The sequence below is a fragment of the Rhinatrema bivittatum genome, chromosome 9 (genome assembly GCF_901001135.1).
Source record: "Rhinatrema bivittatum chromosome 9, aRhiBiv1.1, whole genome shotgun sequence".
In the NCBI taxonomy this organism is placed as follows: domain Eukaryota; kingdom Metazoa; phylum Chordata; class Amphibia; order Gymnophiona; family Rhinatrematidae; genus Rhinatrema; species Rhinatrema bivittatum.
The window spans coordinates 220,407,595-220,422,378 of record NC_042623.1 but is presented as its reverse complement, the minus strand read 5'-3'; the positions used below and the strand labels follow the sequence as shown (position 1 = coordinate 220,422,378).

The 14,784-nt window shown below is 48.5% G+C and overlaps 1 protein-coding gene across 3 annotated transcripts in view; it reads right to left on the bottom strand.

The window, feature by feature from the left end:
- ARHGEF26 (Rho guanine nucleotide exchange factor 26) overlaps nt 1–14,784 on the bottom strand; it is a 445,885-nt gene that overhangs the window by 211,173 nt on the left and 219,928 nt on the right. For all 3 annotated transcript variants that reach the window (XM_029615042.1, XM_029615040.1, XM_029615041.1), the window contains exon 7: nt 13,538–13,667. In XM_029615042.1, coding sequence (XP_029470902.1) covers nt 13,538–13,667 — 130 coding nt within the window. The remainder of the gene's footprint in view (nt 1–13,537; nt 13,668–14,784) is intronic.

The window sequence follows — 14,784 nt, the reverse complement described above, 5'->3', positions numbered from 1 at the left end:
TCTGTTCTCCAGAGTTGGAGTGGGGCCTGGGAAAAAAGATAGGTAGTATGATGGATTGATTAATATGAAACTCAGAAACTACCTTAGGTAAAAATTTAGGGTAAGTGCGGAGTACCGCCCGGTCCTGCAGGAGCTTAGTGTAAGGCGGATAGGTAACTAGGGCCTGTAATTCACTAACCCTGCGAGCTGAAGTGATAGCCAAAAGGAATAACACTTTCCATGTGAGATACTTTAACTCACAGGAGTGCAGAGGTTCGAAAGGAGGTTTCATTAGACGACCAAGAACCAGATTAAGGTCCCAGGATGGGGCCGGAGGCCGTAAGGGTGGCTTCAGATGGAGCAAGCCTTTAAGAAAACGTGTTACTAGGGGTTGTACTGAAATAGGGACACCCTGTACACCTTTATGGAAGGCGGCTACCGCACTGACATGCATCCTAATGGAAGAGGTTTTAAGACCTGATTCAGAGAGATGCCATAAATAGTCCAAGAATTTGGAGATTGGACAGGAAAGGGGATCAAGGGACTGAGAAGTGCACCATGATGTGTACCTTTTCCATTTGTATGAGTAAGACTTTCTTGTGGAAGGCTTTCGTGAAGCTATCAGGACTCGAGAAACGGAATCTGAAAGGTTGAAAGGCTGAAGGACTAACCTTTCAACATCCATGCCGTCAGGGACAAGGCTTGGAGGTTGGGATGGAGGAGGCATCCGTCGTTTTGAGTGAGCAGATGCGGGTCCTTTCCCAGAGGAATGTGCCTGCGGATGGAGAGATCCTGGAGTATTGGAAACCATACTTGGCGTGGCCAGTAAGGTGCTATCAGGATCATGGTTCCTCCGTCCTGGCGTAGCTTCACGAGAGTCTTTGACACAAGAGGAAGTGGAGGGAATGCGTAGAGCAGACCGGTTGTCCACTTGAGGGAGAATGCATCCCTCGGCCGAGAGTGCTGGCTCCGAATGAGAGAGCAGTAATCGTCCACTTTGTGGTTCTGAGGGGACGCAAAGAGGTCTATGCGGGGAGAACCCCACTTGTGAAACAGAGAGGTCGCTATCAGAGGATCGAGTGACCACTCGTGCGGTCGGAAGACACGGCTCAGCCGGTCTGCCAATACATTGTCTACTCCCGGCAGATAAGTGGCCCTGAGGTACATGGAGTGGGAGAGGGCTTCCGCCCAGATCTGCGCAGCTTCCTGACACAGAAGGAAGGAGCCTGTGCCTCCCTGCTTGTTTATGTACCACATGGCCACTTGGTTGTCCGTCTGGATTAAGATTATCTGATGAAAGAGATGATCTTTGAAAGTGCGGAGCGCATAGCGGATTGCTCGAAGTTCCAGGAAATTGATCTGGTGTTCGGCTTCCTCGTTGGACCATAACCCTTGGGTTTGAAAGTTGTCCACATGGGCTCCCCAACCGATGTGAGAAGCGTCGGTGGTTAGGATTACTTGCGGATCCGGTGGAAGAAAGGGTAAGCCCTGAAGGAGGTTGACCTGAGTCGTCCACCAGGTTAAGGATAGGCGCAGCGCTTGTGTGACTGTGACTATGGAGGACAGAGGCTGAAAAGCTTGAATCCATTGGTGTCGTAGAGTCCATTGTGTTACTCTCATGGCTAGTCGGGTCATGGGAGTGACTTGAACCGAGGATGCCATGTGTCCTAGGAGAATGAGGAACTGGCGAGCCGTGGCCGTATCTTGAGACTGGAGCTGGTGAGCTAGGGACATGAGAGTTTGGACCCGTTGAAGCGGAAGGTAGGCCTTTGCCTGTAAGGTGTCCAAGTCTGCCCCAATGAAAGATAAGGTTTGAGATGGGACGAAGCAAGATTTCTCGTAATTGACAAGAAACCCTAAGGAAAGGAGTGTGTTGATTGTCAATTGTAGGGAGGACCGGGCAATCTGAGGGGTGGAGGCCCTGATTAGCCAATCGTCCAGATAGGGGTATACGTGGACACCTTCCTTCCTGAGGAATGCTGCTACAACTACGAGGCATTTGGTGAAGACTCGTGGAGCAGATGCCAGACCGAAAGGTAGTACTCGGTATTGATAATGGTCGCGGCCTACTAGAAACCGCAGATATTTGCGATGGGATTGTGTTATCGCAATATGGGTATAAGCTTCCTTGAGGTCGAGGGAGCATAGCCAATCCCCTCTTTGCAGCAGAGGGAGTAACATGCCCAGGGTTACCATCTTGAACTTTTCTTTTTGAAGGTACTTGTTGAGGGCCCGAAGGTCCAAAATTGGACGTAGCCCTCCTGACTTTTTTGGAATTAGGAAGTACCTGGAGTAAAATCCCTTGCCTCGTTGAGAGGGAGGGACAGGTTCTATAGCATTTGATTGCAAAAGAAGGGATACTTCCTGTTGTAATTGAGTCAAGTGGCTGGATAGACTCCATGCTTGAAGAGGCGGGGAGTCTGTCGGAAGAGTTATGAAATTGAGGTGGTAACCCTGTGCGATAATTGCCAGCACCCACTGGTCTGAGGTAATCCGTATCCAATGCTGCAAAAAGTGGCACAGACGACCCCCTACAGGGATGTGGGGGAGTGGGATATGGCATGTGCTCCGTATCGGGAAGTCAAAGGCCTGCCGCAGGCCCGGGAGGTGGGGCTACAGCAGGTCTTTGTTTCCGAGGTTGGCGTAGCTGAGGTCTGGTGGAGGATCGAGCCGGACGAGGCCTAGTCGACGGAGGGTAATAACGACGTGGCCGAAAGAATGACTTTTTAGAGTCCTTCTTAGGTGGTGGTTTGGAGGATACCTCAGATGGAACAGACGAAAGTTGTTTCAACGTCTCGTGGTGATCCTTCAATTCCGCCACAATCTGTTGAATCTGTTCTCCGAACAGATTGTCCCCCAAGCAGGGTAAATCGGCTAGACGATCCTGGACCTCTGGGCGAAGGTTGGATGATTTTAACCAAGCCCAACGTCTGGCTGAGATGGCAGTAGCTGAGACTTTCGTGGAAGCATCGAAGATATCGTAGGCCGTTCTGATCTCGTGCTTCCCAGCTTCAAATCCTTTGTGAAGGAGGGCTTGAAGCTGTGGCTGGTATTGGTCCGGTAATGTGTCAGCGTAGTCCTGCATCTGTTTAAGGATAGCTCTGTTGTATTGAGTCATATAAAGTTGGTATGAAGCTATGCGAGATATCAACATAGCCCCATGATACACTTTCCTGCCCACACTATCAAGGAATTTGTTGTCCTTGATAGGGGGAGTGGAAGAGTGTGGTTTTAGGCGCTTGGCCTTCTTTTGCGCAGACTCAACTACAACAGAGCGATGATCCAGTTGAGACTTCTGAAATCCTGGTGCTGACTGAACGAGGTATGTTGAGTCAGCTTTTTTATTAACTGGTGACACAGATGAAGGTGATTCCCAGTTTTTCTTTAAAAGATCCAGAAATACCTGGTGAATGGGGATGGAAGCGATGATTTTTGGGGCATCCAGAAATTGGAGCAGCTCCATCATTTGGTGCCTGTCATCGGTCTCAGATTGCAGCTGAAAAGGCACAATTTCTGACATCTCCTTTACAAAATTTATAAAGGAGAGATCTTCAGGAGGAGATCGTTTTCTACTCTCTGTAGGAGATGGTGGGGATGGTAAATCTGTATCTGAAGATGTATCATCACCCCAGGTATCATAAGGATCATGTAGGGCTTGCAGTCCTGAAGGACCTGGTAGAGGATCCAAAGGCATCGATGGAATCGGTGCTGCAAGCGGAACTGTGAACGGCATCGAGGGCTTCGGGGGGTACCGATGGAATCGGTGCCGATCTTGGAATCGATGGAGCCGAAGGATAAATCGGTGGAAAGGTATGTGAAGGCACCGATGGAACGACACCGGACGGGGGAATCCGGAACGGTGTTTCTCCTGTCGATGAATGTCCTTCCGGAGATGATGGTGTAGTCGGTGCTACTGGAATCACCGATGGAAGGGCGCGCATGAGTGCCTCCATACGATTTAGTATCGGTGCCAACGCTTCCACTAGAGGCTCGGTGGTCGGTTCCCTCCTCGGTGGCAGAGTCGGTGCTGAGGTCGGTGCCTGAGGCGGTGCCGGAATCGGTGCCGGAGGCGGTGCCGGTGGAGGCTGGAATCTTCGCATCGCATTCTCGATGGCCTCCTGGACCAGCCGGTCCAGTTCTGCCCGGAGACCAGGGGTAACCATACCCGGCTCGACGGGAGAGGGAGGCTGAGGCAGGGCCGGAAGTACCACCGTAACCGGTGGGATCACGGCCCCCGCACCCCGGGAGGGTGAGGGTTTCCTCGGTGCCTGCGAACGAGACGTGGACGGTGCCAGGTCTGACCGAGGCTTTTTCGTCGGTGGCTCGGCCTGTTCAGAGGTCGATGGTTGTGGATCCTCGACGGGCCGAGACTTGTGCCGTCGATGGCGATGCTTATCCTTCCGATCTCCTCGCCCATCCGGGGAGGGGACAGGAGTCGACGGCCGAGAAGTCATCGGTGGAGGACGGTCACCGGAGGGTTGACGATGGTGGTGCAACTTCGACGGTGCCGGTTCCGATGACGTCGATGCTATCGATGGCGTTGGGGTGGGTGCATGGAAGAGGAGCCCCATCTTCTCCATCCTGGCTTTACGACCCTTAGGTGTCATTAGGGCACATTTAGTGCAAGTCAGGACATCATGCTCACTTCCCAAACATAGAACACAGACCCGATGGGGATCTGTGATTGACATAGTCCGGGTGCAATCCGGACAACGACGGAACCCCGTCGCCATGGCCTAGGGCCAAATTTAGCCGCGGGATTGGTAAGTGCCAACAGGCCTCTAGGGCCAAAATCGACGGCAGTCGATGAAAATCGGCAAAAAACTTACCGGCTTTCGCGGAGGTGACAAAAATTTGTCGAAGGGAGACCCCTGAGGGGCAAATTTTCTTCGGAAAGAAAAAAACCGAATTCCTGTCAGGAACGTGGTAAGAGAGCTCCTTTCACCGCGTGGCAACTGCTGCGCGGAAAAAAGAAGACTGAAGGGAGACCCCTGCTGGCTGCAGGGTCAGTGCCTTGCTGGGCATGCCCAGTAGGGGCCAGTCAAAGTTCTGTTTAAACTTTGACAGAAGTTTTCCGTGGTGGGCTCCATCCTCGATGTCACCCATTTGTGAGGACAACCATCCTGCTTGTCCTGTGAGAAACACTTATCTTCCCTTTCCTCTTGTCAAGGAACTGAAGATAAAAAAAAATCAAAGAAACCAAAAGCTTCGGCCAAAGTAGGACCCACTACTCAGCTGTTCATGCAGACCTCAACTACAGTCCTCAAACCCCAGAAAAGACCAAGTAAATATGTACAGTCAGTAATCAATACATTTGCCATTTGCGTGGACATTTCCAATGTGGGAAATGTTTGTTTTCCCCAAATATGTTATAAACCAATCAATTTTTGAATCCATATAATCATTGCAAAAATGATCTATATCAGTTCACCATTTGCTCTATGGATTTTGTAGTTTATGTCATTCTATGTCCCTGCCCTCATTTATATGTGGGGAAAACTATGAGAGCTCTCAAAATTCGATTGTCTGAACATAAAAGCTGTCTAAAAAACAAAGATGGAAGCACATATGATATTGCATTGTGTAGAATTTCAACATGAATTTTCTGATTGAGATGTGTCATAGATCGGGTTGAACGTGATATAAGGGGAGGTGACCAGGACAGAAAACTACTCCAGCCAGAACAGTGTTGAAGCTTGGGGTATGAATACTGGCATTGAATGCACATCCTTTCTGTAATATTATAGACCACAATGTTTTTTGAAGAAACAGACTTTTTTGGAAATCCATTAAAGAACACTTTTCGTTTTTGAATGAAAACAAATCAGAAATGATCAGATTGACAGTGTTTAATATATGCATGCCCAAAAATTTAAATTGGATGAATAAAAATTTTTTTTTTGAGATTGTGAATTAAATCAATGGAAACAAACCTGTGATAGTTCAACTATTTATACAGATGTTTTGAATATTATGAAAATCAAAATTATAATATTAATTCTCGAGTCAATGAGGGCATTTTTTTCAAACACATATTGGTTGCTATAAAAGCACTGAGTGCATGTGCCTGCATTTTTTGTATGAGTCGGTAAAGCGGTCTCGCCGCTATAATGAAGAATAGAAGAGAAATCACAAGTACATATCGAAGAAGGAAGTATATTACAATTTCTGTTTTCAAGATATGGTATGTGAAATTAACTGAATGCACCTCTTTTTCAGAAATGGCCTTGAAGCAGCCAATAGGCAAAATCTGGCCAACGTCGGTATTTGTGGCATTTATGACTTGCAGATCAAGGGGCACAGTAATATGAGATAAATCTCAGTTCCAATTTTGTTATGATTCTGCTTGTGGGATAGGCCCACAAGCAGCCTCTCACCTCTCTGCCACTTGTCCTCCGTGGTAGTCGGGACTACCGCCATCCCTACCACCTTTCTCATGGCCGGGAGGCTGCTGCTGTCGCTGCTGCTCTCCGCGGCCCAGAGCCGCCGCCGTCACCTCTCCTGCGGCCTGAGCACCGCCCCCGTCCATCTTCACGGCCTGGAGGCCGCCGCTATTCTCCGCTGCTGCTGCCCGCTTTCTTCATCCCGCAGCCTGGAGGCCACTGCCGCCCTCCTTTTGCGGCCCGGAGGCTGCCGCTGATGTTCCTCTTCCTGGCCTGGAGGCCGCCGCCATTCTTCCACCATCACTGGAGCTGCTGCCGACTTCAGGGCCATCTTTGCGGCTAGGCCACCGGCAACTCCGCTGTTTCTTCACGGCCTGGAGGCCACTTCCGACGCCCTCTTTTTGCGGCAGGGAGCTGCCCTGGAGCTCCTCTTCATGCGGCCTGGAAGCTGCCATCTTCAGTCCTCTTTGTGGCAGGGAGCCGCTGATATCTGAGTCTGCTCCTTCCTTCGCGGCATGGATGCCGCTCTCCAAGGTTCTGGCCTCCTCCTAGGGGTGTGGCCGCATCTCTCTGCTCTATTTAAAGTGCCAGAGGTGGGTAGTCCTCCTGGGCTCCTCCTGCTGACATTTTCGAGATGTTTCCTCTTCAGCCCTATAAAGAGGGCCTTCCTTCAGTCCATTTTCGCAAGGAGCTGCTTGCTCCTGGATTCTCTGCTATTCCAGGTCTTCGTCCAGGAGGCTCCAACATCCATCCTCGCTTCTTCAAGGCACTCTGTTTCTTAGTGTGATTTCCATTGTCTTCCTCTGTGGTTCCTGATCCTTTGTGTTCATCTTCATTCCATGTCCTAGTCTCTCAACGGTTCCTGCGTCCTCGTCTGTCCTGTCTTCAAGGTGTTCCTGTCGTCAGATGTCCTTGTCTTTAGACGTCCCTGATGTCCTCATCTCCAGAGTTTCCTCATGCCCAGATGTTCTAAATGTCCAGACACCTTGATGTCCTGGTGTCCAGAGTGCAAGCCTCCGGAAGATCCTTGTTTTCAACGTCCCGAGTTCTGAACCTGATGTCCTACATTCCAGTCCTGATACTGAAGTAACCACTACTTCCTACCTCCGGGTTCAGCTTTGCCTCACCCGGACCTCACCTCCAGCTGACCTTCCTGGGTGTAAATCCATATTGATCCAGTGTCCATTTCCGGTGGCTGGAGTCCTCTTCCGGTTGGATCCTTCCTCAAGCACTGCCCAGATTCCTTGTTCATCCTGAGCCTCAGTCCTGCGCATGTCCCGCTCTCCGCGTGGTCCGTGACCAGCCTCTTCAAAGTTGTGTAGGGTGCGCAGTGGGACAGGCTGGTCCGTGGCCAGCCCTAGTCGGCTGTGTAGGGCGCCCTCAGGGGCAGTTCCAGTCTAAGTCTCTGAGTATCCTGAGTCTTTACCCTCATCTCGTCAAAGTTCCAAGTGTCCTTGTCTCGTCCAAGTTCCAAGTATCCTCGTCTTATCTGAGTTCCAAGTATCCTTGTCTTGTCTGAGTTCCAAGTTCCAAGAGTCCTCGTTTCAACGGAGTTCCAAGTTCCAAGTGTCCTCGTCTCGTCCGAGTTCCAAGTGTCCTCGTCTCATCTAAGTTCCAAGTGTCCTCATCTCATCCAAGTGTTGTTTTGTTCAAGTCTTCAAGCCTTGTCCAAGTCTCCAAGTTCCTGTCTTGTTCCAAGTTCCAGTACCATCGCCTGTCCTCAACCTATGTCCGTCCTATCACATCTGCCGTTCCCAAGCGGCAGGGCCGAAAGGGCTATCGAGTGGCCGAAGGGCTACCCCAGAGACCAGTATTGCGTTGATGGGTCTCACCCGCGTGCAGGTTTGACAGAGGTCAGGACTCCATTGGTCAGCCTGTTCCGCCCATGCTTGGACACGTCTTGCCTCCCATGGCGCTTCTACGGAACTCTCTGCTGTCGCGCTGTGGTCCAAGGGCACACCAATATCCGTGGAATCGGGACCGCTCCCTAGCACTCCCACAACAGATTGCATAGGCCATGTGTCCGGTGAGCGTGTTCCTGTGATGGGCCCACCCCTTGTTCAGAGTTCCTGATTCAAGTATTTTTTCTGAATTTTTTGTGTCTTGAACCTTTTGTTTATCCCTCGAATCGCTGGAGGCGCCAGGTTTCTTGAAAAAAAAAAAAATTTTTACCAGCTGCAGGAGGCACCAGCATCTATTCGTCACCAAGAATTTTTTTTAAAAGAATTTTTGGTTCCAGTTTTCCTAAGAATCCCTTGACCCGCTGGAGGCGCCAGCTTGTTTGTTCCCAGTTTCATGGACATTTGATACCTTGCTTGTAGCCAAATTTATTCTCATTTCTCTGTTTCTCCTCAGCTGTCTGGATCCCATGACCTGCAGGAGGCGCCTGCAACCAGATCTCCAAGTCTAGTCCGGTCCTGGAACTGTCTGGACCTACAGGAAGTGACTGCCACTGTTCCAGAGACCATCTCCATTTTTCCCATTGTGATATTGGATTTTCTTCCTGGGTTCCTTATTACCTGCAGGAGGCACCTGCACCCAAGTTTCCGCATCCAGTGCCAAGTCTAACTTCATCGCCAAGTATCCTCAAGCTTCAGGGAGTAAATAACAAATCCGAGTGTACTCCACAGCAACTCCAGGTCCTTGGGTTTGTAGGACCTCCGTCTTGTCATTTCCAACTCAGTCCCTGCTTGCTTTGTTCTGGTACTTGCGTGGGACCATCTTCAGTCAAGACCTTATTGCTGCTTGTGCAAGTGATGATTCCAGCCCTGGATTCCACTCCAGGTCTTCTGAGATGTCACCTAGCTGGAGCTCTTCATCCAGGAGGCTCTGACATCCATCCTCGCTTCTTCAAGGCACTCTGTTTCTTCGTGGGATTTCCTTTGTCTTCCTATGTGGTTCCTGATCCTTTGTATTCATCTTCATTCCATGTCCTGGTCTCGCGATGGTTCCTGCGTCATCTGTCCTGTCTTCAAGATGTTCCTGTCTTCAGATGTCCTTGCCTTTAGATGCCCTGATGTCCTCATCTCAAGAGTTTCCTGATGCCCAAATGTTCTAGATGTCCAGACGCTCTGATGTCCAGAGCGCAAGCCTCCGGAAGATTCTTGTTTTCAATGTTCCGAGTTCCAAGTCCTGATCCTGATGTTCCAAGTTCCGAGTCCTGACCCTGATGTTCCGAGTTCCAAATTCCAAGTCCTGAATCTGATGTCCTACGTTCCAGTCCTGATCCTGAAGTAACTGTTACTTCCTAGCTCCGGGTTCAGCTTTGCCTCGCCCCGGACCTCGCCTGTAGCCGACCTTCCTGGGAGTAAATCCATATCGATCTGGTGTCCTTTTCCGGTTGCTGGAGTCCTCTTCCGGTTGGATCCTTCCTCGAGCACTGCCCGGATTCCTCCATCCTGAGCCTCAGTCCTGCGCATGCCCTGCTCTCCGTGTGGTCCGTGACTAGCCTCTTCAGGTTGTGTAGGGAGTGCAGTGGGCCAGAGTGGTCCATGACCAGCCCTTGTCAGCTGTATAGGGTGCCCTCAGGGGCAGTGCCAGTCTAAGTCTCTGAGTATCCTGAGTCCTTACCCTCGTCTCGTTCAAGTTCCAAGAGTCCTTGTCTTGTCTGAGTTTCAAATGTCCTTGTCTCCTCCGAGTTCCAAGTGTCCTCGTCTCATCCATGTTCCAAGTGTCCTTGTCTCGTCTGAGTTCCCAAGTTCCAAGTGTTCTCGTTTCATCTGAGTTCTAAGTTCCAAGTAACCTCGTCTTGTCCAAGTTTTCAAGCCTTGTCCAAGTCTTCAAGCCTTATCCAAGTCTCCGAATTCTTGTCTTGTTCCAAGTTCCAGTACCATCGCCTGTCCTCGACTTCTGTCCGTCCTGTCACATCTGCCGTTCTCAAGCGGCAGGTCCGAAAGGGCTATCGAATGGCCGGAGGGCTACCCCAAAGACCAGCATTGCTTTTGCTTTCTGCTGTCATTACTATGTAAATGATTTCGCGACCATTGTCAGAGCTTGTGTGTGCAGTGCTGTCTGATTATGCAGGGCCTGGGTTTAATTGTTGACAGTCCTCAGGTGCATTAGCTCTGCCCATATGTGGTGGAGGTGTATCCCTCTTTTCCAGCCAGATCAGCTGCTCATACATTATAGTGTCTGATGGTGTCTCTTGGTGCTAGTGGTGGTGGCAGCACGAGCTGATGTTTTGGCCTCCAAAAGTGTCATGAGGAGTCTGGTGGGCTGTTCCTGCTGAGTGCATGCTGCCTCATGCTGGTGACATCGTGTGCTCAACAGAGGTTGCATGCCTCAATTGGCTCCCACTGAAGGCTTGGTTTCTCCACGAAGGTTGATATATTTAGGCTGACCTTGAATGGGCTTGCTGAGCAGAGGAGTTCCTGCATCTGGCTGTGCTCAGGATGCTGGTGTTGCTCCTCCTTCTCCTCCTCGCTGACCTGTGTCTGTGTGTCCATTAGGAAGGGGGCATGGAAAAGTGCTGCTGTGTTGTTGGGTCCCTAGGGCTTGATGGCTACAACTGGCAGACTCCTTGGTGAGAGCTGTGGAAACAAAGAAGACATAAGTAACAAAGCCAAGAAGTACACATGTACCATTTGGCATGAGATGCACACTTTGCATCTCAATCAACATGCGCATCTTATGCCAAATGATGTGGACAACTGTAACAGCCTTGCCATTTACAGGTGAGGTGAACTTACCAGTTCCGGCTTGCTTGGTGTCCAGCCACTCAGCCATTCCCTCACACACATCTGATCCCAGCCATTGGGATGAGACACTCCTCCACTGGTGTCAGCACTCCTCCTCCAGTCTGCTGCATATGCTTATCCTGTTGGACACCTTGGTTTTCAACTGGACCTTTATGACATGGTATCTGTGGGCCATCTGCTCCCCACTCCAAGCTGCTGCACATGGAGTTAGCCTGGGCAATGGTGCGCCAGACTTGGCCCTTGGATGCCCTCAAGGTCCTGGCTGCACAGTTCCCGAAGAGCATGGCTTAATGTTCAAGGACCCCTGTGATAATCATTTAATTATCCTCCACGCTGAACTTCAAAGCCCTCAGACGAGCGTGCCCTGCTGCCTGGCTGCCAGAACGGGCTTCCAGAGAGGTGTCCTCCCTTTCTTCACTCTCACTCCCACTACTCTCTCTCCCCTCCCTTCCTCCCCCTGTCCTGTCTATCCCTAGTCTGCTGTCCTCCTCCCTTCCCCTCCTGCCTCTCTCTACTCCTGTCCCTATTCCTACTCCTCCACGTAGTATTCCTGCCCTCGTCCTCCCTCCCCCTCTCTTCCCTCCTCCCCTCTTCTCCTGGCGACCTTCCTCTCCTGCTTCATCTTCTCCACTCCTCAACACCACCATGCCTTACCACTCCTCCTCAACAGCATTCCTCCTCTGCCTCATTATCAATTCTCACCACTTTGTCTCACCACTCCTCTGACTTACCACCATGCCTCACCAAGACATAAAGACAGACATACAGGACAAACTAACAAAAACTTACACACACACACACACGCACAGAGATCAAAGACAAGACAAAGGAAAGAGAAACCGATGATAAAGAAGCACACAGGACACCTCACTCAGAACTCGCTAACTTCTAACCAACTATCACCAACTTACTTACTCTCCTCTCCTGTCTCCAAACGCCTGACACACCCTCAAAGAAGCAGCTGCAGGAAGCCGGTATATATAAACCAGAAAATGAATGCACCACACATTAATCGATGCGAGCCGTGCTGACGCAACATGCCTCACGAAAAATGACTATGTGATGTGGTACACAGGAAATTAGCCTAATTATGCCCATTTATTTTTATTGCGAGCGCTATTTCTGCTATATTTATAGCAATTTGTTGAATCCAGGCCTAAGTTTTATCTGAGGTAATGGAGGGTGAAGTGACTTGTAGAAGGACACAAGGAATGCCACCGGGATTTGAACCCTGGCTTGCCTTGTTCCCAGCCCACTGTTCTAACTACTAGGCTACTCTTCCACATTTTGGAAGACTGCACTTTGAATGTCCTTTTCATGTAAAATCTGTTATTATAAATATTTAATTTTTATGGAGATGGCAGATGGTGGAGGGAGGGGCGCAAGGCTATAAGGCACCATGGCTGAACCTAATACCCTTGGCACTGGCTCTGGAAACCAATTCAAAGTCTCTGAGATGTATTTCTCTAACACATTGTTTGGTGGGGTTTACATGTAGAACTACATGTAGAATTTACATGTAGATAACAGCTAGATTTTGTTAGCTAATTTATTTTTCTGGTGCACAATTAATTCTCTTTTTATAGGATATACCTATCAGCCCTGAGGCTTTTTATTGGGGTTGAAAGTTTTACAATTCAAAGAATGTGCTTTTAGGTATGTTTTGAGAGTAGATTACTTGAATTTTCCTTGGGGACAGTCCATCAGATAACCACTCATCCCCGCAAATGACCTACTTGCCCATGACTGGCAGTACTAGGAAGATGTCTCCCAAATTTGCCCACCTGAAATCTGGTAACCTTACTCTAACCTCACTGCACCTGTAAACTATGTTCAGACACAAAATTATTGTTAGGAAAAAGAGAAGTCCATGAATGGTTCCATTAGAACCCACAGGGGTTTGGTGGTGGTAGTCAGGGCTAGCAGCACAGTAATCATTTGCACAGACAGCAAAACAGGTAGCACCGGCCCTGCATTCAACAGGTCTAAAATTAGTCATATGCAACATGACTAAATTTAGTCAAATACTAAAATAAGGGTTAATTATATGCTGTTGTAAATCCCTGACTCCTAATAGGTGTAATATGTGACAAAAAAATGTGATGGGGGAGGGCAAGTGAGAATCAAACACTAGTGCTTACTTGCCCAGGAACCAGCTCTCACACCTTAGCTGTAAGTGACTTTTGCAAACTCTCAAACTACTTCCCAGCACACTTATATACTCAGAATTAAATTGAAAACTTTAAATGCTACACACACAAATCATTCAAGCTCACAAACTACTTCCAAGCACACAAATATACATGCACAATATTGGTTCAACCCTCAAACAAATTTCTTTGAGAGATTTAATCACACTTTCCCAGCAAAATTAATACCCACAAGTCTTGCCTACTCACTAGTAGAAACAGCTTCTGTTAACACTCCCTCAGGACTGATAAAAAAAAAAGCATGGCATAAGAAAGGTAATATGCTCACATCCATTAGCAAGGGGAGGCGCGTCACCCTCTGCATTGGTAAAATGAGGAAAGATATCATAGGCAAACTCCTGCAGTCTTCATTGGACTCTATGCCAGATAACACTTCCTTGAAAGATGCATTTGTCGAGCTGGGAGAAAAAAAATTTGCGATAGGATTTTATCTTGTCTCAGATTTTCAAAAAAGTGAAACAGATCTAAGTCAGTCTTAAGAATGGCAATGAAAGAGAGTTACATCTAATAGGAAATAACTAGTAAGAATTACATGATCCACTTCTTGTCCATTAGAGGCGAATGTCATCATCACTGAGTGAGAGTCACAGTCGATGCCTCAGAAATTTGCTACAGTAGTACTTTAGCTCAGCAGCCTTCCTGAAGAGACTACTAATAATTTAACTTGTTTGTTTATGCCTAATCTTAGCACTTGATGTTGATTTATATTCTGCCTTTTAGATACTTCAGAGCAGATTACATTCAGGTAATGTAGACATTTCCATGTCCTCAGACGGCTCACAATCTAAGTTTTACCTGAGGCAATGAAGGGTGAACTGACTTGCCCAAGGTTACAATGAACAATGGTGGAATTTGAACCCTGGCTTTCCACTACTCTAACCACTAGGCTACTCATCCACTTGTACTAATACACTACAGAGCCAGCCTTGCAACAGCTTGAGCTATCAGGAATGGTGAACATTGAATTTTGTAAAGTTGGCATTCTCTCCTGCTGACAGGAAAATTAAATTTGTCATAAGCAGGATAGGACTATGAGCATGTGTGTGAAACCATTGGGTCTTCCTGAGGTTGGTGTGTGTGGGGGGGGGGGGGGGGGGGGGGGGGCAATGTCAGCAGCAGGTTTGGAGATCTGGGGTGGGAGTGGCAAGCCAAAGGAAGGGGGCACATAAACTTTTGCATAGATCCAGACCTGCCAAATTAATGGCTGGGGGTGAATGAGTTTTATCCCATGATCTTTTGATGTCCAAATGTCCAAAAAGGAGAGAGATTAATACCAATGAGTAGTATATAAAAAGGGGAAATGCATTGTGCACACTACCCAAACCATTCTACCAAAACACTTCAATCTTCACCAGCATCATCAATTATACCAATCCTAAGATGAATATGAAATAAGAGCAATTATAGAAAGCATAAAAATTAGGGATTTAAATGCTAAACATCTAGGACACTGGCCATCAATGTAAATTGGTTCACAGAAATTAAACTGGCAAATAATGGAATTAAATATAACAT